This window comes from Oncorhynchus masou, chromosome 33, assembly GCF_036934945.1.
Source record: "Oncorhynchus masou masou isolate Uvic2021 chromosome 33, UVic_Omas_1.1, whole genome shotgun sequence".
Taxonomy (NCBI): domain Eukaryota; kingdom Metazoa; phylum Chordata; class Actinopteri; order Salmoniformes; family Salmonidae; genus Oncorhynchus; species Oncorhynchus masou.
The window spans coordinates 6756506-6781649 of record NC_088244.1 but is presented as its reverse complement, the minus strand read 5'-3'; the positions used below and the strand labels follow the sequence as shown (position 1 = coordinate 6781649).

General features: G+C 41.9%; 1 protein-coding gene across 1 annotated transcript; it reads left to right on the top strand.

Moving 5' to 3' along the window:
- Window positions 1-1593: 1593 nt before the first annotated feature.
- LOC135527508 (homeobox protein aristaless-like 3) lies at window positions 1594-20217 on the top strand. The gene is made up of 4 exons (XM_064956011.1): window positions 1594-1954; window positions 15903-16180; window positions 18915-19022; window positions 19799-20217. Exons 1-4 carry the CDS (start codon window positions 1594-1596, stop codon window positions 20159-20161), a joined length of 1110 nt encoding a protein of 369 aa, XP_064812083.1. The 3' UTR covers window positions 20162-20217.
- Window positions 20218-25144: the final 4927 nt, after the last annotated feature.

Sequence of the window (25144 nt, the reverse complement as noted above, 5' to 3'; positions counted from 1 at the left end):
GGGTCTTTTTAATGTATCTGGTTAATTGAATTCGATATTTTGAACAGGTATTCTGAATATCTTCCGTTTCTATTTACCTCGGACCTTTGAAATAATCAACTCCCTTTTTGTTTTGACCTTTCTGATTTGCAATTCTCCAATTGCAACTGAGTTATTGCAAAACATTTGTTAAATGTCCTTTTATTTGGTGTCCGATTTGATTCCGTGCTAATTTCCTTTAGAAAACATACATATATAACTGAATACAAGCAAACGCCACAAGAATGCAAGAAATTGCTATATAGATTTTTTGAAATCCCCACAAATAGTATTACCATTACCCAACTAAAACATGTAATAAGATCAACAATTTCACACTGACTAAATTAAATGTTGGTCTCATCATATCGATATGTTTGACAATATAGACTAGGGAAAGAATATTCACACTGGTCTTAAAATATTTTGTTAATTACATAGCTATTATTGTTCTTATCATTATGAAAACAAGTTTCTTGTAGGCCTTAGAAAACAGAGGTTGCACATGACCGACGCTGTCAACACGCTCAGATTGTCCAGAGACTTTGATTGGCACATAGAAGTGGTCAAAAATAATTCATTGAGTGTCCGTTTTATTTGTACTATATGCATTATTCAACTTCCCCAGAAGTAGATGGTCAAGTCCTGTTGATATTGCTTGAACGGTTGGTTCTATGATGGCCTGCGTTTTATTCAATGATGGGCAAAAAAAAACAAAAAACAAAAAAAAGCTATCGCATTACTGTTCTCTGGTCTATTTAGTAGATTTTCGGTCATATTTATCTTCAACCAAAATGCTTTAGTTCAATTTTGTTGAAAATGTAGCCATGTCGTTTCAATGTTCTTTTTTTTTGACTAACAAATGGTACACTATTATTTTTCTTCAAATCGCTCAATCTGTTTGGGCAGTGTTATCCTGAAATGATGTATCTACTGCCATTTAGATTAGAAATGCGTACAAAAAAACATCGAATTTTGAGGTTGCTTATAAATCAAGCGTTGTGCATGCGTTAGCCAATAGATTATGATCCAAACTAATACAATAGAAGTTCATAGATATCCCCTACATTCCCTGACCTCAATCACTACAATTTACTGTTACATTGACATTTAATAAACCCAGGTAATGTAACAAGAATGTTACCTGTAAACCCAATGGAAAAAATTATGGCATCATTGGCAACATTATTTTCCTTGTGCGTATTTGGCCATTTGGCACTGAACATAACAAAAGGCCTGGATCTGTGCGTAATTTGCCTTGCGTAGTAAAATGCTCTCTCTATCCCTGCCCCGATTTGTAATATGTTTGCTTTTGCAACAAAATGAAAGAGGAGTTCGATTGTTAATTGTAGCGACAGGAACCACACGTGATTGAATTATCGGCGGATCATGGGCCTATCTGCCCGCTGTCCCGCCTGGTCCTCCCTGTTTCACGGGTCTTTGTTCCTGATCTCCTAAATCCCACCCATTTGAAATGAAGAGAAGAAGAAAAAACCCACTCTCTCGGGCTCGCACAGGCGCCTTGCTTTCACTGTAACCGGTAGTCGTTAAAGTGCGTTCCGGACCGACCTCATGATGGAGACGGATAGTTGTTTGTCTTTCTCTTCGCAGCCAAACCGGACACCACCAGAGAACTCACCGGGTTTGGAGCAGCATAGTTCCTCGGGTTCGTTTCTTCCCTGTGACGAACTTCAGAAAAACGCACACCTTCCTCTCGCGCACCGCCTGAGTCTCCGGGGTCAGGGGGACTTCTACAGCTCGAGCTCCATGGGACGATTTAATGACGGCGCACCCGCGGACTTTACGCACGGGGCAGCTCCCACGAACCCTCGCGCCTCGCCCAACAAACATAGCAAATATATGGAAAATATTAATCAGGATCAAAATGGTTTATCAATAAGCGGGAAGGGCTCGTTTTATGAAAACAACTCCGAGGGTAAGTGGAGATTTTATTTTAAAAAATCTAAAAAATCACGGCCATCAGTGTGAGGCTAACTGTGAAAAAGATATAGCCTCTCTACGAAAATAGGGGGAAATGCAATAATAATACTCACACTAATTATAATAATTATGTATTTGCCTAAATGGTATAGGCCTAACTGAATAATGTTATATTGCGTGTGGAAACCGTTTGACTTGTCAAACATTATGCAATATCCATTCTGAAGAAGATACATATTATATAGATAAGATAATTGCGACCAACATTTGTTGTCAGCTACTTCAAATTGTTTCAAAATTACATTTTCACCTATTTTGTAGACCAGTGGATAAATATATTTTCAGGGTTTCTTTGGCGCTGCACATAGCCTATGCATATGTTTCAAGGGCTTGGATAAAAACGTTGTTAACACTGTAAACAATATTGTGCTAGTTCTACCTTTTTTTAAATTACGTAACTATTTACATCAGATTTTTTAGTATTTCCAACATGAGGTATTCTGATGTATAATATACTTCACTTTTGCTGTTTCACAAACACTAATAAATTAAGTCCAGCGTCTAAAAAAAGGGCGTTGTTCCAACAGAAGTGTATTAATTCCCAAACTGTTATTATTCGTTAGATCTACTTTCTCTTTTTGATCAGTTACTTTCAGTGATCATATCTTAATGTTGATTTGTTGTTGTTGCCATTTTAACACACTTTATCACGCATTGCTGAACACGGAAGTGGAGGTGGAACTGCAAGCATCGTAAGATGCTCAATGTGCCTCCAGCATGAAGTGTTATGCGCAGTTATGCGCATGACCTTGTTTAAAGTGGGAATGGGTCATCTCATTTTTCAACGTAAATTTGCATATAATGTTGTGTAAGAGTATAATAAAAGTAACAAAAAAATGTATTATATAAAATTGAGCTACACGGCAAGTACTCTCAAATTCTTAAATTGAGAGTAAATGTCAAGACAAAAATTGTAAATTAAACAAAACATTAAATTGAATTAACACATTCAAATATTGAAGTAAAACCAGGAACCTGCGTTTTTATGTGAAAATCCTACATTTTTTTTGGGGGGGGGGGGGTGAATCATTATGTACAGTCTAATGATCGTGATTCCTTTTCACCAAATGTCTGTTTTTAATTGTTCACCTAATTATTTAGCTTGTTTTCTATCATTTAGGATAACGTTCCAAAGGACCATCAAAGGACGGATGTTTATTAGTCCACACAGCAGGCTCCGGCTGAAGAAATCCCTCAAAAATAACGGAATGACTTTGTAGATCTGGGCCTCGTTTCCCAGTTGCGATGTAATTTAAGCATTACGATGCTCGTACCAGTTGCATCATTATTTACGAGCCAAAGTTCTAAGTGTGTCCCAAACAAACAAGTAGAGAGTACCTTCGCTAAGTGCATCGTTCGACCATGTGTCGTGTGGTTAGTAGGCCTATTGATTGGATCGAAAGAATAAACCGCGCTGCTGTCGGATCAGCTTTCTACATTCAAATCTTACTTTAACATTCGGATTATTCCACAATACTGACGACGGATTAGCTCCTAGAGAGATATTACCATCTATGGCTGTAATTATTGAGGTGGCGCATTATGTTTACCCGATAATAATGCACAAAGTCACAGATTGGGCACATGTTGTTACACATGAAACATATTGAGGCAAAAAAAAATACAGACAGTTGCCTAGTGGCAAAATAAAGCTCAATATGATTGAAATATATCGAGCCATTTAGGCTTAGCCTATTTACATTTTAATGTTGTCATCACGGTTTTCGTTTGAAGATTTGTTTTATCTTTCACTTGTTTGTAACAATTGCAAATACTTTGTCAACTTTGTATTTGTAGTCCACTTCGCTCTGAAGTAATCAGCCGTCAAAGTCAGACAGATACCCAGCCTAAACACAGGCAGGACAGGTCACCCGTGATGCAAATCACTATTCAACGGTCATCCATGTCTGGGGACATCGGGAGGCAACAATGAGCGCTGTTACCTTCAAGCATCTGTCTTTGATTCCAAAGGTGACACTTTCGAATCAGGCGATAGAAAGTTGTTTTTGGGATGTTTTTTTAAGCCTATCCCAAACCTTAGCCCTTACCTGAATTTACCTGAACTCAGAGTTAATGCCTAAATTAAGATTTCGGAATATTGCCTAAATTTAACTCTAACATACTGACCACTCCGCTCGCGTTACTAGCTGAGATGTCTGTGAATAAAGTAACGCGGAAGGGCCAAAACATCTAATGGTGCACTTTGGCTGCTCTGTGAGTTGTCTGGATCACTTGTAGACGTGTGAAGATTTTTAACATCAACGTTACTAACGAAGGTTCTGGGAAACAGCTCGGCTTCTAAAGATACATCATAAAATGGTTCTAATTATGATGTATCTTAACGCTACGAAGGTTCTGGGAAACAGCTCGGCTACTAAAGATACATCGTAAAATGGTTCTAATTATGATGTATCTTAACGCTACGAAGGCTCTGGGAAACAGCTCGGCTTCTAAAGATACATCGTAAAATTGTTCTAATTATGATTTATCTTAACGCTACGAAGGCTCTGGGAAACAGCTCGGCTTCTAAAGATACATCGTAAAATTGTTCTAATTATGATGTATCTTAACGCTACGAAGGCTCTGGGAAACAGCTCGGCTTCTAAAGATACATCGTAAAATGGTTCTAATTATGATGTATCTTAACGCTACGAAGGTTCTGGGAAACGAGGCCCTGAATGCTGCTATGCCTTTGTAGATCGAACGTCTTGAATTTGGCCTGTTATTTTGTTCCTTGCGAGCTCCTCTTCAGAATTTAGTTGTTTGGGTGAATCTAATATCCCCAATGTTGCCCTTTCGAATTATTAGAAAATAAAATGTGAATCAGATGTTTAAACACGATTTTAAAGTCATGTAATATTATAGGCCTAGACGACGACTACAAAATAATATAGCCAGCCCACCGAAATTGGCTAGGCCGACTCAAATGAATGTGCAACGATATCAGAAAACGTCATTATTTTAGCCTGAGCCGTCCAGATGCGTGATTACGGCGTCGGTGGAGGGAGCTTCCACCGTGCCATACACATCTTATAAACACACCAATCATATGTAGTCTGCACAAAATACAGTAATAAACGAAACCCACTAAAAACTAAATACAACTTGAGTTCATTTTAAATTGAGAAGGTTTCTTAATCAAAAAGTTCTGTTTTGTTTCTGAAGCGTAAAAAAAAGATACACATTTCCTAATTAGATTCTCAATATGTGTTTTATGCAACAGGCCCTATTTGCAAATATTGACTCTGGAAGACCCTGTCCCCTTTATTTAAAAAATTTTTTTTTTACATCATAATATTTTTCAGGTGCAATATTATCTATTATATTTAAGCACATTCAGAACATTCTCTAAATAATAATACACTTAAAGAACTAGATTCACTTAAAGATAAAGATGATTTTCTTCGGCCTGAGACATTGCACCAACATAGCGTTCCAAGTTGAAACACTTTAGTAAACGTAATATCCCGTGAACTCGAGTCTTAGGAAATGACGTGGTTCTTCAGTATTATTTATTGACGTTTGTAATCTATCCTCTAAAGTTGCCTTTATTAAGGGATGTGAGTTCTGTTAAGGACAGTGATATATCTGTGTGTGCAGAATAACATACAGCAGTCTGATTCATGTTATTGCCAAAGACAACCGTGGATAGAGATACTCTATCTCTACAGTTAATCTTCATCTAGATAGTACCATGTTCTGATTTAAAATGAATACTTTTCCAGTTCTTTGGTCTTGAATTAATACTTTTTTATACACATGCAAACACACTTAGATGCTTACACACACACACACACACACACACACACACACACACACACACACACACACACACACACACACACACACACACACACACACACACACACACACACACACAGTGATTAGAGTGTTGGGCCAATAACCGAAAGTTTGCTGAATCGAATCCCTGAGATGACATGGTAAAAAAAACATGTCATTCTGCCCCTGAGCAAGGCAGTTAACCCACTGTTACCCAGGCAGTTAACCCACTGTTACCCAGGCAGTTAACCCACTGTTACCCAGGCAGTTAACCCACTGTTACCCAGGCAGTTAGCCCACTGTTACCCAGGCAGTTAACCCACTGTTACCCAGGCAGTTAACCCACTGTTACCCAGGCAGTTAACCCACTGTTACCCAGGCAGTTAACCCACTGTTACCCAGGCAGTTAACCCACTGTTACCCAGGCAGTTAGCCCACTGTTACCCAGGCAGTTAACCCACTGTTACCCAGGCAGTTAACCCACTGTTACCCAGGCAGTTAACCCACTGTTACCCATGCAGTTAACCCACTGTTACCCAGGCAGTTAACCCACTGTTACCCAGGCAGTTAACCCACTGTTACCCAGGCAGTTAACCCACTGTTACCCAGGCAGTTAACCCACTGTTACCCAGGCAGTTAACCCACTGTTACCCAGGCAGTTAACCCACTGTTACCCAGGCAGTTAACCCACTGTTACCCAGGCAGTTAACCCACTGTTACCCAGGCAGTTAACCCACTGTTACCCAGGCAGTTAACCCACTGTTACCCAGGCAGTTAACCCACTGTTACCCAGGCAGTTAACCCACTGTTACCCAGGCAGTTAACCCACTGTTACCCAGGCAGTTAACCCACTGTTACCCAGGCAGTTAACCCACTGTTACCCAGGCAGTGAACCCACTGTTACCCAGGCAGTTAACCCACTGTTACCCAGGCAGTTAACCCACTGTTACCCAGGCAGTTAACCCACTGTTACCCAGGCAGTTAACCCACTGTTACCCTAGCAGTTAACCCACTGTTACCCTAGCAGTTAACCCACTGTTACCCACGAAGTTAACCCACTGTTACCCACGAAGTTAACCCACTGTTACCCACGAAGTTAACCCACTGTTACCCAGGCAGTTAACCCACTGTTACCCAGGCAGTTAACCCACTGTTACCCACGAAGTTAACCCACTGTTACCCAGGCAGTTAACCCACTGTTACCCAGGCAGTTAACCCACTGTTACCCAGGCAGATAACCCACTGTTACCCAGGCAGTTAACCCACTGTTACCAAGGCAGTTAACCCACTGTTACCCAGGCAGCGTGGTTGTCGGTGAACCCTTGTGTCGTCTTAACATTATGTATACTCCCCTTGTCCTAAGGGTAAAAAAAAAAATGACCCGCCTTCACTAAAATAAAGCAGGTTAATTGAATGTTAAACCCCAAATCTATTTTGCATGAAGAAACTTTGTGAATATCTGGGTTTTTCCCTCTTCGCAATGCAGAAAGACTGCATTTAAATCAGTGGACACCCCTTGTTTTTATCACACCTGTCATAATTGTTTTCTTTACTAAAGTAGAGGGTTATTATTATTATTATTAGTGTTGCTAAAGGTACTGCATAGGTGTAAACATCCGTTTTTTGCATGAGAGCACTTGTATAGCCAAAGAAAGTAGCAGAAATGTGCAGAAAGTAGTTTTGAATGCATTTTTAGGGAAACAATAACAGTCTTGAACTTTTTGGGCAACATAGTGATATATTGTTATATACTGTCCAATGAGGAATTACAAGTGCCTGTCCCAACTGCTCCAGGAACACCCTGCTCTTGTTCTGCTTATCAGGCATCCAGGTAGGGTTGATCTTGTTCTATATCACTAAGGCATTGTATGAGGACACATCAATGATGTTTTGGAAGATGACCAGGAGCCAGCGGGCAGTCATCCTCCTGCAGCTGTAAGTTCCAATCACCTTGTCCAGGTTGTCCATGCTTCTATTGTTGTGGTTGTAGTCCAGGATGATGACTGGCTTCCTGTCCTCACGCTCACTGATCTCAGCCGTTTTGTGCAGTGTGGTCAGGAAGACCACATTCTTGTTCCTCATTGGGAGGTAAGAAACTAGAGTGTTGGTGATGGCAAACTTTGATGAGAAGGCCTTTCTCCCCCTTGTTGCGAGGAGTGCAGGGGGAGCTCAGGCTTGTTCTTTCTCACTGTGCCAACCATGGTGATCTTCTTCAGATACCTCGTCCTCTTCTAAATCATTGTTCTCTTGTTCCTCCGGACATCTGAAAAACTCAGATCTACGACCTGTTGGGCACTGAAACGTGCCCTCATGGCTTCAGCAAAGAGAGAACAGTCATCTGCAGCACCTTTATTGCCTCTGACTGCATTCCCAATTAGTGGTCTGAAATTGTTTTAATTTTGTCTGAAATAGTTTTTTATTTTGTCTGTGAACTTGAGTCTTGTGGGGTCGTGGAGGGCAGATGCTGCACATGCACAAGAAAGTTTCAGTTCAATCAGCAGCACACAATCTACATTTCTCATTGTGTGTGTGTGTCTTTGTCTTTTTTGTTGTGGTTTTTAAATGATTCTATAACTGCCGGGTCAAAAATTACCCTAAGACAATCTTTGTACCCTGGTGGTGTCCAGCTTTCATGGAAATATGAACAAAGGCAATGTTTCACTTTTTCTAATGTTGGGCTCACTCTAGGAAAAGTCATCAAATTTCAAGCTGAAAAAAATATAATTTAGGGGGTTTTCTCTGCTGTTGAACATAGTGGCGGGTCATTTTTTACCCTTACGACAACACAAGGGTTAAGGCAGCCCCCCGTCACCTCTCTGTTTCAGAGGGGTGGGGTTAAATGCAGAAGACACATTTCAGTTATACAACTGTCTAGATATCCCCCTTTCTGTTGTACAACTGACTCGGTACCCCCCTTTCTGTTGTACAACTGACTAGGTACCCCCCTTTCTGTTGCACAACTGACTAGGTACCCCCCTTTCTGTTGCACAACTGACTAGGTATCCCCCTTTCTGTTGTACAACTGACTAGGTATCCCCCCTTTCTGTTGTACAACTGACTAGATATCCCCCTTTCTGTTGTACAACTGACTAGGTATCCCCCTTTCTGTTGTACAACTGACTAGGTATCCCCCTTTCTGTTGTACAACTGACTAGATATCCCCCTTTCTGTTGTACAACTGACTAGGTATCCCCCTTTCTGTTGTACAACTGACTAGGTATCCCCCTTTCTGTTGTACAACTGACTAGATATCCCCCTTTCTGTTGTACAACTGACTAGGTATCCCCCTTTCCCTTTCTGTTGTACAACTGACTAGGTACCCCCCTTTCTGTTGTACAACTGACTAGGTATCCCCCCTTTCTGTTGTACAACTGACTAGGCACCCCCCTTTCTGTTGTACAACTGACTAGATATCTCCCTTTCTGTTGTACAACTGACTAGGTATCCTCCCTTTCTGTTGTACAACTGACTAGGTATCCTCCCTTTCCCTTTCTGTTGTACAACTGACTAGGTACCCCCCTTTCTGTTGTACAACTGACTAGGTATCCCCCCTTTCTGTTGTACAACTGACTAGATATCCCCCTTTCTGTTGTACAACTGACTAGATATCCCCCTTTCTGTTGTACAACTGACTAGATATCCCCCTTTCTGTTGTACAACTGACTAGGTATCCCCCTTTCCCTTTCTGTTGTACAACTGACTAGATATCCCCCTTTCTGTTGTACAACTGACTAGGTATCCCCCTTTCCTTTCTGTTGTACAACTGACTAGGTATCCCCCTTTCTGTTGTACAACTGACTAGGTATCCCCCTTTCTGTTGTACAACTGACTAGGTATCCCCTTTCTGTTGTACAACTGACTAGGTATCCCCTTTCTGTTGTACAACTGACTAGGTACCCCCTTTCTGTTGCACAACTGACTAGGTACCCCCCTTTCTGTTGCACAACTGACTAGGTACCCCCCTTTCTGTTGCACAACTGACTAGGTATCCCCCTTTCTGTTGTACAACTGACTAGGTATCCCCCCTTTCTGTTGTACAACTGACTAGGTACCCCCCTTTCTGTTGCACAACTGACTAGGTACCCCCCTTTCTGTTGCACAACTGACTAGGTACCCCCCTTTCTGTTGCACAACTGACTAGGTATCCCCCTTTCTGTTGTACAACTGACTAGGTATCCCCCCTTTCTGTTGTACAACTGACTAGATATCCCCTTTCTGTTGTACAACTGACTAGGTATCCCCCTTTCTGTTGTACAACTGACTAGGTATCCCCCTTTCTGTTGTACAACTGACTAGATATCCCCTTTCTGTTGTACAACTGACTAGGTATCCCCTTTCTGTTGTACAACTGACTAGGTATCCCCCTTTCTGTTGTACAACTGACTAGATATCCCCTTTCTGTTGTACAACTGACTAGATATCCCCCTTTCTGTTGTACAACTGACTAGGTATCCCCCTTTCCCTTTCTGTTGTACAACTGACTAGGTACCCCCCTTTCTGTTGTACAACTGACTAGGTATCCCCCCTTTCTGTTGTACAACTGACTAGGCACCCCCCTTTCTGTTGTACAACTGACTAGATATCTCCCTTTCTGTTGTACAACTGACTAGGTATCCTCCCTTTCTGTTGTACAACTGACTAGGTATCCTCCCTTTCCCTTTCTGTTGTACAACTGACTAGGTACCCCCCTTTCTGTTGTACAACTGACTAGGTATCCCCCCTTTCTGTTGTACAACTGACTAGGCACCCCCCTTTCTGTTATACAACTGACTAGATATCTCCCTTTCTGTTGTACAACTGACTAGATATCCCCCTTTCTGTTGTACAACTGACTAGGCACCCCCCTTTCTGTTGTACAACTGACTAGATATCCCCCTTTCTGTTGTACAACTGACTAGGCACCCCCCTTTCTGTTGTACAACTGACTAGGTACCCCCTTTCTGTTGTTCAACTGACTAGGTACCCCCTTTCTGTTGTCCCCATTTCAACCATTTCCATCCAAATGGATCAATCAGCACCAACATGTGAAGTTCATAGGAGCATATCAAATTGGATGTCAAATGAAAACTAAGAGTCTATATTTTTGGGGAAATGAATGCATAGAAACCATTTTCCATCTTGAACATTTGTCATAAAGTAAAAGGCTTTGATTTCTGGTCAAACAGATGGACAAAGGGGGTCTTAGAAAACATCTACCAGAAAAAAAGGTTTTAAAGGTATCAGAAATACATCAAAACACAATAATATTGTAGTATACAGACACATGCCCACTAATATCAACACATATTGCCTTGTAATTCTGTTACCAAACACCCACTGATCTTTAAGATATATTCCAGTTTCTCTCGCTCACGAGAAGGGAGGATAATGAAAGTTCACAGGAGTAACAAGTAAAGGTAGACCTAACAATTAGTTATAGTGATTTTACTGATATCAAGTTTGTTTATGAATAATTAAGTTATTCAAACTTGTAATTCTGTTACCAAATTGGTAACGGAATTACCAAAAAGTAGAGTACTGTACAGTAGAGTTGAGTACAGTACAGTACAGTTCAGTACTGTACAGTACAGTAGAGTTCACTACTGTACAGTAGAGTTCAGTACATTAAAATAGAGTACTGTACATTAGAGTAGAAAAGAGTAGAGAAGAGTACAGTACTGTAAAATAGAGTAGAGTTCAGTACAGTAGAGTACAGTATTCAGTACAGTAGAGTACTGTACTGTACAGTATAGTAGAGTCCAGTAGAGTCCAGTACTGTACATGAGAGTTCAATAGAGTAGAGTTCAGTAGAGTAGAGCAAACTAGAGTAGAGTACGGTACAATGTACAGTATTGGACATATTTACTGTACTGTACTTAACTCTACTGTGCTGTGTTGTACTGTACTCTGCTGTGCTGTACTGTGACGTCCAAACTTGTGAAACATAGACATTTATGATTGGTTCAGATTTTTAATGTAAATTATCCAAAGTAGTCCTTGTGCATAGTGCACAGTTTGTTAAACTTTAAAATCAATGTATTTTGTATGGCATACATGTTAAACTTTAAAATCAATGTATTTTGTATGGCATACATGTTAAACTTTAAAATCAATGTATTTTGTATGGCATACATGTTAAACTTTAAAATCAATGTATTTTGTATGGCATACATGTTAAACTTTAAAATCAATGTTTTTTGTATGGCATACATGTTAAACTTTAAAATCAATGTATTTTGTATGGCATACATGTTAAACTTTAAAATCAATGTTTTTTGTATGTTAAACTTTAAAATCAATGTTTTTTGTATGGCATACATGTTAAAGTGAAAAATCTGTGTCAAATCGCAATTTTGTTACAATGGAATTGCCCTTTTTTTTAAACCCTCAATGAAATGGTTTTCATTCAACTTTTTTGAAATATGGAGTTGTGGACCATATAAGAATGAGATACAGAAAGCCCCAAATATTGTTACGATTGGAATACTTTTTTTTTTTGGACAAGATAATCCATTTGGCGTCAGTCTGTCTGTGAATTTAACCTGAGTGGTGTTTTTCTGACTCAGATCTGAGTAGAGATATGTTGTGTCCACATGACACTTGATTGCTGTCCAACATTCTGGGACACAGTCAGACTCACACACCTTCAAAGGCAGACTTGTCTTCCTGTTTTGTCTATTGGTGCTTGGAAGGGGAGAGGGTTAGGGTTTAGAGATTGAAAAGTAGGGGGGGATGGTATAGCACATAGCCTAAAATGTTATATAAAGAAGTATATAAGTATAGTGAGTTAGAGGGATGATGAATTGACTAGATATTCCTAACCCCCAGATCTCAACCATGTTGACATTTCTTTAACAGCACAGTCCAAAAATGAATAATACAACATTTAAAAAAAAAATATATGTTTTAAATTCTAAGAAACCGTTAAACCCAATTCAATGCTCCCAAAATTTGACATTTTACCAAAAATGTCTGACAATGCAGCAAAAGCATAATGCAGCAAAAAGCTTATTTCTCTCAAATTTGTTTATATCCCTGTTAGTGAGCATTTATCCTTTGCCAAGATAATCCATCCACCTGACAAGTGTGGCATATCAAGAAGCTGATTAAACCTCATGATCATTACACAGGTGCACCTTGTGCTGGGGGACAATAAAAGGCCATTTTCAAAATGTGCCATTTTGTCACACAATACCACATATGAATTATGGTGTGAGGTTGGATCTATTCTAAACCAACATCAGGGGTGCGTCCCAAAATGACTCCTTATTCCATAAATAGTGCACTACTTTTGAGCAAAGACCTATTGGCCCTCGTCAAAAGTAGTGCACTCTGTAGGGAATAGGGTTTTTCAAAGAAAAGACTTATCTGTTTGGGACAGGAAGTTAATTAGGACTATGCTGAATGACTGATCTCAACTGTCCTCTGAGTGAGCCTAATGATAGGACATGGGGAAAGTCTAGATAAGACAAATGGGACCAAGAGAGAATAATTATCTTCTGGGACCCCATCATTAACATGAAGAACAACATCCAAACACAGCCCGAGTGAAACATCCATAATGTTTTAGTCCAGTGACATCCATAATGGTACTGTCCAGTCATTCAAACACTCCTGGAGTCCATAATGGTACTGTCCAGTCAAACAAACACTCAGGGAGTTGATAATGGTACTGTCCAGTCATCCAAACGCACACAGAGTCCATAATGGTACTGTCCAGTCAAACAAACACACCCAGAATCCATAATGGTACTGTCCAGTCATCCAAATGCACACATAATCCATAATGGTACTGTCCAGTCAAACAAACACTCCCAGAGTCCATAATGGTACTGTCCAGTCATCCAAATGCACACATAATCAATAATGGTACTGTCCAGTCAAACAAACACTCCCAGAGTCCATAATGGTACTGTCCAGTCAACCAAACACAGGTAGTTGATAATGGTACTGTCCAGTCATCCAAATGGACCCAGTCCATAATGGCATTGTCAAGTGATCCAAACACACCCAGAGTCCATAATGGTACTGTCCAGTCATCCAAACACTCAGAGAGTTGATAATGGTACTGTCCAGTGATCCAAACACACCCAGAGTCCATAATGGTACTGTCCAGTCATCCAAACACTCAGGGAGTTGATAATGGTACTGTCCAGTGATCCAAACACACCCAGTCCATAATGGTACTGTCCAGTCATCCAAACACTCAGGGAGTTGATAATGGTACTGTCCAGTGATCCAAACACACCCAGTCCATAATGGTACTGTCCAGTCATCCAAACACTCAGGGAGTTGATAATGGTACTGTCCAGTGATCCAAACACACCCAGTCCATAATGGTACTGTCCAGTCATCCAAACACTCAGGGAGTTGATAATGGTACTGTCCAGTGATCCAAACACACCCAGTCCATAATGGTACTGTCCAGTCATCCAAACACTCAGGGAGTTGATAATGGTACTGTCCAGTGATCCAAACACACCCAGTCCATAATGGTACTGTCCAGTCATCCAAACACTCAGGGAGTTGATAATGGTACTGTCCAGTGATCCAAACACACCCAGTCCATAATGGTACTGTCCGGTACAGTTACAAGGAAGTGACTTGTATCACATAAATGAATAGATGGTCTGTTTGTCATATCAATCATAGTCATGAAATACATATATTTGACCATGCCTTGTTATTTCATACACACAATGATACTTTGTATCAAATTTGGTCAGTCTAACTTTCTAAATTTAATTAAAAACTCAAATGACTCACAATGTCAAAAATGTGTTCTTGGAATAAGAGATATCACATAACGAGATTTTCAGTCTTCAAAAATAAACTTTGAACTTGTTAAATTAGTTGGAAGAATCTGTAGTATATTCTCTCCATAACATGATCCCAAACACTAGGTCCATGTGAAACCTCCTCAAACCCAAAACACATCCGTTTGAGTTCTGCTCAGGGGGTCTTGACCTTCATTTAATGCGGGTCAAAACAAACAGTGTTGCAGTGGTCTGGAATGTTGTGTCTGGTCAGATCTGATTAAAACCATAACAAGGAGACTTCAAACTAAAATATTAAATTAAGAGAAAAAAAAAGCAAGTTTTAAAAGCAACGCATGTTTATTTCCAACTCTATCTCATACAAATTTGTGCATAACTGTAAAATAATTCCGTCAGCAGCTCACTTAGTGTTTTGCACATATAGTTGCTTGTCTTGTATTCGTGGCTCATCTGGCCTGTTTTTCTCACCTCTTATCAGGGGTCTGTAAGAGACCAGTGGGACCCCTGAGACAACATAGGAACGTTCACTCCTTTCCAAACCAACGTCCTTTTTCAGATCTTAGTCAAATCTCCTGAGAAAAGACAGGTCTCCGTGGCTGAATCCTTTTTATTATTCATGGAGAATATTACGTTGATGCCTCTATGAAAAATCCTGACCATAGAAAACCTGTCATTGTCTATCGTAGAGTAGGTCTATTTTCTATGTGGGGTTCTAGGTTTGATTTTCTATGTTGGTGATTTGTATGATTCCCAATTAGAGGCAGCTGGTTATCGTTGTCTCTAATTGGGGATCATACTTATAAGTAGCATTTTGTCCACCTGTGGATAATGGGATATTGTTTATGTATAAGTGTGTTTGAGCACTACGTAGTCACGTATCTTTGTAGGTTTAGTTATTTTGTTTTCAGTTTCACTTATTCATTAAAAGATGTGGAACTAAACTCACGCTGCGCCTTGGTCCGACCATCATTATTAAGAACATCGTGATACTCTTACAGTGGACGTTAATGAATCCTGTTTATTATTAACGGAGATTACACTGATGCCTCAGTGGACATTAATGTTAGGTTGGCTGTTTAATCTGAATATCTCTGTGTGACAATGTTACCACTGGTAGACATCAGAGCCTCGCTTAAACACAGCAATTTACTTTTTACACACACACACACACACACACACACACACACACACACACACACACACACACACACACACACACACACACACACACACACACACACACACACACACACACACACACACACACACACACACACACACACACACACACACATTTCCTATAGTAAGCCCTATCTTCCTCCTTTCTCTCTCTCTACCCGCCCTCAGCCAGAGAGAAGGTGGGTCCCAAGCCCATGGGCTACCCAGTGATTGGTTCAGACTTCTGCATCAAGCTGAAGGAGCCAACCAACGGTCTCCAACCAGGGGACTCCATAGCAGACTCCATCGACCTATCGGGCAAGAACAAGAAGCGTCGTAACCGTACCACGTTCAGTACCTTCCAGTTGGAGGAGCTGGAGAAAGTGTTTCAGAAGACTCACTACCCTGACGTTTACGCCCGGGAACAGCTGGCCCTCAGGACCGAACTGACAGAGGCCCGTGTACAGGTAATCCCCCTCATCATCACATCCTACACATCCTACAGTCCCCTATCCTGGCTGCTACAGTAACTGTCTCAGTCTCCTATCCTGGCTGCTATACTAACTGTCTCAGTCCCCTATCCTGGCTGCTACAGTAACTGTCTCAGTCTCCTATCCTGGCTGCTACAGTAACTGTCTCAGTCCCCTATCCTGGCTGCTACAGTAACTGTCTCAGTCCCCTATCCTGGCTGCTACAGTAACTGTCTCAGTCCCCTATCCTGGCTGCTACAGTAACTGTCTCAGTCCCCTATCCTGGCTGCTACAGTAACTGTCTCAGTCCCCTATCCTGGCTGCTACAGTAACTGTCTCAGTCCCCTATCCTGGCTGCTACAGTAACTGTCTCAGTCCCCTATCCTGGCTGCTACAGTATCTATCTCAGTCCCCATCCTGGCTGCTACAGTAACTATCTCAGTCCCCTATCCTGGCTGCTACAGTAACTATCTCAGTCCCCTATCCTGGCTGCTACAGTAACTGTCTCAGTCACCTATCCTGGCTGCTACAGTAACTATCTCAGTCCCCATCCTGGCTGCTACAGTAACTGTCTCAGTCCCCTATCCTGGCTGCTACAGTAACTGTCTCAGTCCCCTATCCTGGCTGCTACAGTAACTATCTCAGTCCCCTATCCTGGCTGCTACAGTAACTATCTCAGTCCCCATCCTGGCTGCTACAGTAACTGTCTCAGTCCCCTATCCTGGCTGCTACAGTAACTGTCTCAGTCCCCTATCCTGGCTGCTACAGTAACTATCTCAGTCCCCTATCCTGGCTGCTACAGTAACTATCTCAGTCCCCTATCCTGGCTGCTACAGTAACTATCTCAGTCCCCTATCCTGGCTGCTACAGTAACTATCTCAGTCCCCTATCCTGGCTGCTACAGTAACTATCTCAGTCCCCTATCTTGGCTGCTACAGTAACTATCTCAGTCCCCTATCCTGGCTGCTACAGTAACTGTCTCAGTCCCCTATCCTGGCTGCTACAGTAACTATCTCAGTCCCCTATCCTGGCTGCTACAGTAACTATCTCAGTCCCCTATCCTGGCTGCTACAGTAACTATCTCAGTCCCCTATCTTGGCTGCTACAGTAACTATCCCAGTCCCATATCCTGGCTGCTACAGTAACTATCTCAGTCCCCTATCCTGGCTGCTACAGTAACTGTCTCAGTCCCCTATCCTGGCTGCTACAGTAACTATCTCAGTCCCCTATGCTGGCTGCTACAGTAACTATCTCAGTCCCCTATGCTGGCTGCTACAGTAACTATCTCAGTCCCCTATCCTGGCTGCTACAGTAACTATCTCAGTCCCCTATCCTGGCTGCTACAGTAACTGTCTCAGTCCCCTATCCTGGCTGCTACAGTAACTGTCTCAGTCCCCTATCCTGGCTGCTACAGTAACTATCTCAGTCCCCTATCCTGGCTGCTACAGTAACTATCTCAGTCCCCTATCCTGGCTGCTACAGTAACTATCTCAGTCCCCTATCCTGGCTGCTACAGTAACTATCTCAGTCCCCTATCCTGGCTGCTACAGTAACTGTCTCAGTCCCCTATCCTGGCTGCTACAGTAACTATCTCAGTCCCCTATCCTGGCTGCTACAGTAACTATCTCAGTCCCCTATCCTGGCTGCTACAGTAACTATCTCAGTCCCCTATCCTGGCTGCTACAGTAACTATCTCAGTCCCCTATCCTGGCTGCTACAGTAACTATCTCAGTCCCCTATCCTGGCTGCTACAGTAACTATCTCAGTCCCCTATCCTGGCTGCTACAGTAACTATCTCAGTCCCCTATCCTGGCTGCTACAGTAACTATCTCAGTCCCCTATCCTGGCTGCTACAGTAACTATCTCAGTCCCCTATCTTGGCTGCTACAGTAACTGTCTCAGTCCCCTATCCTGGCTGCTACAGTAACTATCTCAGTCCCCTATCCTGGCTGCTACAGTAACTATCTCAGTCCCCTATCTTGGCTGCTACAGTAACTGTCTCAGTCCCCTATCCTGGCTGCTACAGTAACTATCTCAGTCCCCTATCCTGGCTGCTACAGTAACTGTCTCAGTCCCCTATCCTGGCTGCTACAGTAACTATCTCAGTCCCCTATCCTGGCTGCTACAGTAACTATCTCAGTCCCCTATCCTGGCTGCTACAGTAACTATCTCAGTCCCCTATCCTGGCTGCTACAGTAACTATCTCAGTCCCCTATCCTGGCTGCTACAGTAACTATCTCAGTCCCCTATCTTGGCTGCTACAGTAACTGTCTCAGTCCCCTATCCTGGCTGCTACAGTAACTATCTCAGTCCCTATCCTGGCTGCTACAGTAACTATCTCAGTCCCCTATCTTGGCTGCTACAGTAACTGTCTCAGTCCCCTATCCTGGCTGCTACAGTAACTATCTCAGTCCCCTATCCTGGCTGCTACAGTAACTATCTCAGTCCCCATCCTGGCTGCTACAGTAACTATCTCAGTCCCCTATCCTGGCTGCTACAGTAACTGTCTCAGTTTGCAACTGTAATAGTTTGCAGTACCATGCTGCAAACAGTTAAGACATCCAGATTATAGGCTACAATATTTACGTGCAGAAATGCAAAGCAGAACTGCTGCTCAGTCCTTTTAAGTTAAGATTTTTGTTTGTTGCCTTACAACAAACTTTTGCATTTCAAAGTGAATTACGGTAGGTGGCAGATGTCCTCTGATCCCTTTCTCTCTCTCTCCATTCAGGTGTGGTTCCAAAACCGCCGGGCCAAGTGGAGGAAGAGGGAACGCTACGGGAAGATCCAGGAGGTGCGAAACCACTTTGCTGCTACATACAATATCTCCACCTACCAGGTAAACACTGACACACATAGTTCACTTTGCTACTACATATGATATCTCCACCTACCAGGTAAACACTGACACACATAGTTCACTTTGCTGCTACATACAATATCTCCACCTACCAGGTAAACACTGACACACCTAGTTCACTTTGCTACTACATATGATATCTCCACCTACCAGGTAAACACTGACACACCTAGTTCACTTTGCTGCTACATACAATATCTCCACCTACCAGGTAAACACTGACACACATAGTTCACTTTGCTACTACATACAATATCTCCACCTACCAGGTAAACACTGACACACATAGTTCACTTTGCTACTACATATGATATCTCCACCTACCAGGTAAACACTGACACACCTAGTTCACTTTGCTGCTACATACAATATCTCCACCTACCAGGTAAACACTGACACACATAGTTCACTTTGCTACTACATATGATATCTCCACCTACCAGGTAAACACTGACACACATAGTTCACTTTGCTGCTACATACAATATCTCCACCTACCAGGTAAACACTGACACACCTAGTTCACTTTGCTACTACATACAATATCTCCACCTACCAGGTAAACACTGACACACATAGTTCACTTTGCTACTACATATGATATCTCCACCTACCAGGTAAACACTGACACACCTAGTTCACTTTGCTGCTCCATATGATATCTCCACCTACCAGGTACTGTCTTCCGACAGGTGGCGTCAATCCTACGCACGCTCATCCCTCAATCTAATCTGACGTACTCTCTTCCTCTCTAGATGCAGAGCAACCTGTGGCCAGGAGCTGGTGCAGGAGGGGGCGGGGGGTCCGGCGGGGGCTGTGTCCTGAGCCCTGACACCATGTCTTCCTCTTGTATGAGTCCCTACCCCCATCCCCACAGTAACCTCTCCTCCATGGGATTCATGGGCATGCCCCCGTCCTCCAGCCACCCCCACCACCCTCACCATCACCCCCCACACCACCCTGGCATCAATAGCCTCTACTCTCTCCACAGCTTTCCTGGGGCCCTCGGGGGCCACTCCTTTGAGCCGGGGCCCGAGACAGAGTATAAGCCATCCAGCCTGTTGGCCCTGCGGATGAAGGCTAAGGACCCTGGGAGTCTTCTATCCTGGCCTACATGACCACCACAGTGTCAGGGCCCTACTATGTACTGACTGAGCCAATGTACACACACACATTCAAACTCAATCTTGTATACTAGCTACGCCATGGATAGTTATGGCCACATGTGTTTTTGTTACTGCATGTTGATAACAGCAGAAGTCAAAACTCTCTCCTGTGATTCACTATAATATGTATACACACACTCTGCTATTTTTCTCCCGAAAACATAAACCCACAGACTTCAAAACATGACATGATCAACCTTTGAGTCTGTTAGGTATTTTGTCCCTGGGCATTTCCATGTAAAAAGGACCAACATATAAAGTTAAAACAAACAGGTAAAACTGGGTGTCAAATGAAAACTAAGAGTATATATTTTTGTGGAAATGAAAGCATAGAAACCATTTTCCATCTTGAACATTTGTCATAAAGTAAAAGGTTTTGATTTCTGGTCAAACAGATGGACAAAGGGGGTCTTAGAAAACTTCTACCAGAAAAAAGTATTTAAAGGTATCAGAAATACATCAAAAGACAATAATATTGTAGTATTTTTTTTATTATTTTTTTTACTAGGCAAGTCAGTTAAGAACAAAATCTTATTTTCAATGACGGCCTAGGAACAGTGTGTTAACTGCCTGTTCAGGGGCAGAACGACAGATTTTGTACCTTGTCAGCTCGGGGATTTGAACTTGCAACCTTTCGGTTACTAGTCCAACGCTCTAACCACTAGGCTACACTGCCGCCCCATGCTGTATAACGACCCCTGCCAACTAATATCAACACTTATCAACACTTACTTTTAGTTTTGGTTAAATGTACCATCTGAAAGTATAATAAATATTTCCTCTGTAATTGTGATTTGTAATTCCGTTACCAAACAGCCACACATCTCCTTCATGAGACATACCAATTAGTTATAGTGATTTTACTGATATCAAATTTTGTTTTTGACGTATTAAGTGATTAAAATTCGTAATTCGAAATACCAAGCAATCTGTAACGTAATGACTGCAACTGAATTGGCTACGATAGGAAATCGTAGTAGTCGCAAACCACAGTTGGATCACCTGTTACTGTCCTCCCTTCCACTGACTGTTATGTTCAGCTCATAGTGTCTCCTGTTATGTTCAGCTCATAGTGTCTCCTGCTACTGTCCTCTCTTCCACTGGCATTCTGTTATGTTCAGCTCATAGTGTCTCCTGCTACTGTCCTCCCTTCTACTGACTGTTATGTTCAGCTCATAGTGTCTCCTGCTAATGTCCTCCCTTCTACTGACTGTTATGTTCAGCTCATAGTGTCTCCTGCTAATGTCCTCCCTTCTACTGACTGTTATGTTCAGCTCATAGTGTCTCCTGCTACTGTCCTCCCTTCCACTGGCATTCTGTTCAGCTCATAGTGTCTCCTGCTACTGTCCTCCCTTCCACTGACTGTTATGTTCAGCTCATAGTGTCTCCTGCTACTGTCCTCCCTTCCACTGACTGTTATATTCAGCTCATCATCTGGTGGTCAAAGCAAGAGTGTTAAAACAGTCTGTCCGGACAACCCCCCCCCCCCCCTCTCTCCCTCTCCCTCTGTCTGTCCGTCCGTCTGTCCGTCTGTCTCTCTCTCTCTCTCTCTCTCTCTCTCTCTCTCTCTCTCTCTCTCTCTCTCTCTCTCTCTCTCTCTCTCTCTCTCTCTCTCCAGTTAATGTTACTTCTCCCACCTCTTACTGACACCTACCCATTAGCATAGTTGTGGTCACACATGTTATTGCAGGTGCAGTAATGCCTAACAATACAAACAATACACACAAATTCCAAAAATAGAAATTAAGAAATATCCGAACGAGCAATGTCAGACTCCAGAAAATAAATATACAGTATATATACACTAACGTTCAAAAGTTGAGTCACTTAGAAATGTCCTTGTTTTTTGCACATTTTTGTCCATTAAAATAACATCAAATTGATCAGAAATACAGTGTAGACATTGTTAATGTTGTAATTGACTATTGTAGCTGGAAACGGCTGATTTTTTTTATGGAATATCTATATATGGCGTACAGAGGCCCATTATCAGCAACTATCACTCCTGTGTTCCAATGGCACGTTGTGTTAGCTAATCCAAGTTTATCATTTTAAAAGGCTAATTGATCATTAGAAAACCCTTTTGCAATTATGTTAGCACAGCTGAAAACTATTGTGCTGATTAAAGAAGCAATACAACTGGCCTTCTTTAGACTAGTTGAGTATCTGGAGCATCAGCATTGTAGGTTCGATTTCAGGCTCAAAATTACCAGAAACAAAGAACTTTCTTCCGAAACTCGTTAATCTATTCTTGTTTTGAGAAATTAAGGCTTTTCCATGCGAGAAATTGTCAAGAACCTGAAGATCTCGTACAACGCTGTGTACTACTCCCTTCACAGAACAGCGCAAACTGGTTCTAACCAGAATAGAAAGAGGAGTGGGAGGCTCCGGTGCACAACTGAGCAAGAGGAGAATTACATTAGAGTGTCCAGTTTGACAAACAGACGCCTCACAAGTCTTCAACTGGCAGCTTCATTAAACAGTACCCGCAAAACACCAGTCTCAACGTCAACAGTGAAGAGGCGGCTTCGAGGCAGAGTTCGTCTGTCCAGTGCCTGTGTTCTTTTTCCCATCTTAATCTTTTCTTTTTATTGGCCAGTCAGATATGGTTTTTCTTTGCAACTCTGCCTAGAAGGCCAGCATCCCGGAGTCGCCTCTCCACTGTTGACGTTAAGACTGGTGTTTTGCGGGTACTATTTAATGAAGCTGCCAGTTGAGGACTTGTGAGGCGTCTCTTGCTTAGTTGGTCATAAAAAATATATATTAAATATATAAATATATTAAATATTTTAAAAATATTGTTCTATACACAGTACCCCATACATAAATATATACACAGTACCCCATAATGACCAAGTGAAAACAGGTTGTTAGACATTTTAGCAAATGTGTTAAACATAAAAAACAGAAATACCTAATTTACATAAGTATTCTGACCCTTTTCTATGAGACTCAAAATGAAGCTCATGTGCATCCTGTTTCCATTGATCATCCTTGAGATGTTTCTACAACTTGATTGGAGGCCACCTGTGGTAAATTCAATGAATTGGACATGATTTGGAAAGGCACACCACTGTCTACATAAGCTCCCACAGTTGACAGGGCACGCCAGAGCAAAAACCAAGCCATGAGGTCGAAGGAATTGTCCGTAGAGCTCCGAGACAGGATTGTGTCGAGGCACAGATCTGGGGAAGGGTACCAAAACATCTGCAGTACTGTACTTTTGCTAATGTACGGTATGTTTGTAGAACATTTTACACATTTATTTAAAAAAAATGAAAAGCTGAAATGTCTTGGGTCAATAATTATTCAACACTTTCAACACTGAATAAGTTCAGGAGGAAATATTTGGTTAACAGGTCACATAATAAGTTTACTCTGTGTGCAATAATAGTGTTTTACATGATTTTTTTAACGACTACCTCATCTCTGTATCCCACAAATATAAAATATCTGTAAGGTCGAGCAGTGAACTTCAAACACAGATTCAACCACAAAGACCAGGGAGGTTTTCCAATGCCTTGCAAAGTAGGTCACCTATTGGTAGATGGGTATAATAAAAAGCAGACATTGAAAGTCCCTTTGAGCATGATAAAGTTGCTAATAACACTTTGGATGGTGTATCAATACACCCAGTCACTACAAAGATACAGGCGTCCGTCCTATATCTTCCAGTTGCCGGAGAGGAAGGAAACCGCTCAAGGGATTTCACTATGAGGAACAATGGTGACTTTAAAACAGTTAGAGTTTAATGGCTTTAACAGGAGAAAACTGTAGATTAATCAACAACATTGTAGTTACTCCACAATAATAACCTAATTGACAGAGTGAAAGGAAAGAAGTACAGAATAAACAATATTCCTACACAACATCCAGGTTTGTCCATTGAGGTGTGCTGAGGGAGGGGCTCTGTGTGTGTGTGGTGTGTATGTAGCGGTATAGCTGGCCTCACATCAAGAGGCCTTCGGATGGCACCCCATGCATCAGTTTAAAGTGGTAGGCCTATTAATGAAAAAGTAACTGAGCGACTGCACTATGCCATTGATGATGAAGTGTAGGTCGGCTATCAGACATCCCTCTAGAGTCCCAGCTCCGTATTGAGAATGCAGGGTCTACCTAGTTCACATCTGGCAACAGAGAGGGTCAACCCAAAAACTCCAATGAATGATGAGCTATGAAGAAATTGGGGTTATAATTCCCTGGTTGTTTCTTCATTATTTTTTTTATCACAAGGAGTATTTTATGCAGAGGTGATTAATTACTGTATACTGATAGGCACTTGACACAGTGGTGGTGTTGCATGATGTTCCACATTACATATGGGTTTCAATGACCCAGGGAAAGCCTTCATGAGTTACTGTAACTCATGGAGACAATGGCCGAATGTACACAAAGATGTTGGAGTTCAGACATGACGTCATTGTTTTAAACATATCCAAATGGTTTTCAAACGAAGGCATGGTTCAATGCGGCAATAAATCCTCACAATCCACTTTACATTTTCTTTTTTAAATTAGCGGTGACTTGGCGCTAATATTGGGATCATGTATACTGTGATAATGACCCATACAAAAATAAATGTAATGGAGAGCAATGTATAAGGAGGGATTGGTGGTAAATGCATGGCCTTGTCATTTTTATACACCACCGTTATTGGGGTCTCCTTAGACCAGAGGGAAGAGTGGCCCCTACTGGCCCTCCAACAACACTTCCAGCAGCATCTGGTCTCCCATCCAAGGGTCGAACATGCCCAACCCTGCAGGGCAGTTTAGCTTCAGAGGCAATCAAGGATGCAGCAGGATGGTGTGGTTGCTGGCTACTATTGATTGGAGGAAGATGAAGATAACTACATGCTCTTTCTGTGTGTAATGTCTTCTCATCAATGGCTGGTGCTGCTCTGAACTGTAGAGTTGCGTGGCACCACCCCATCTGGTA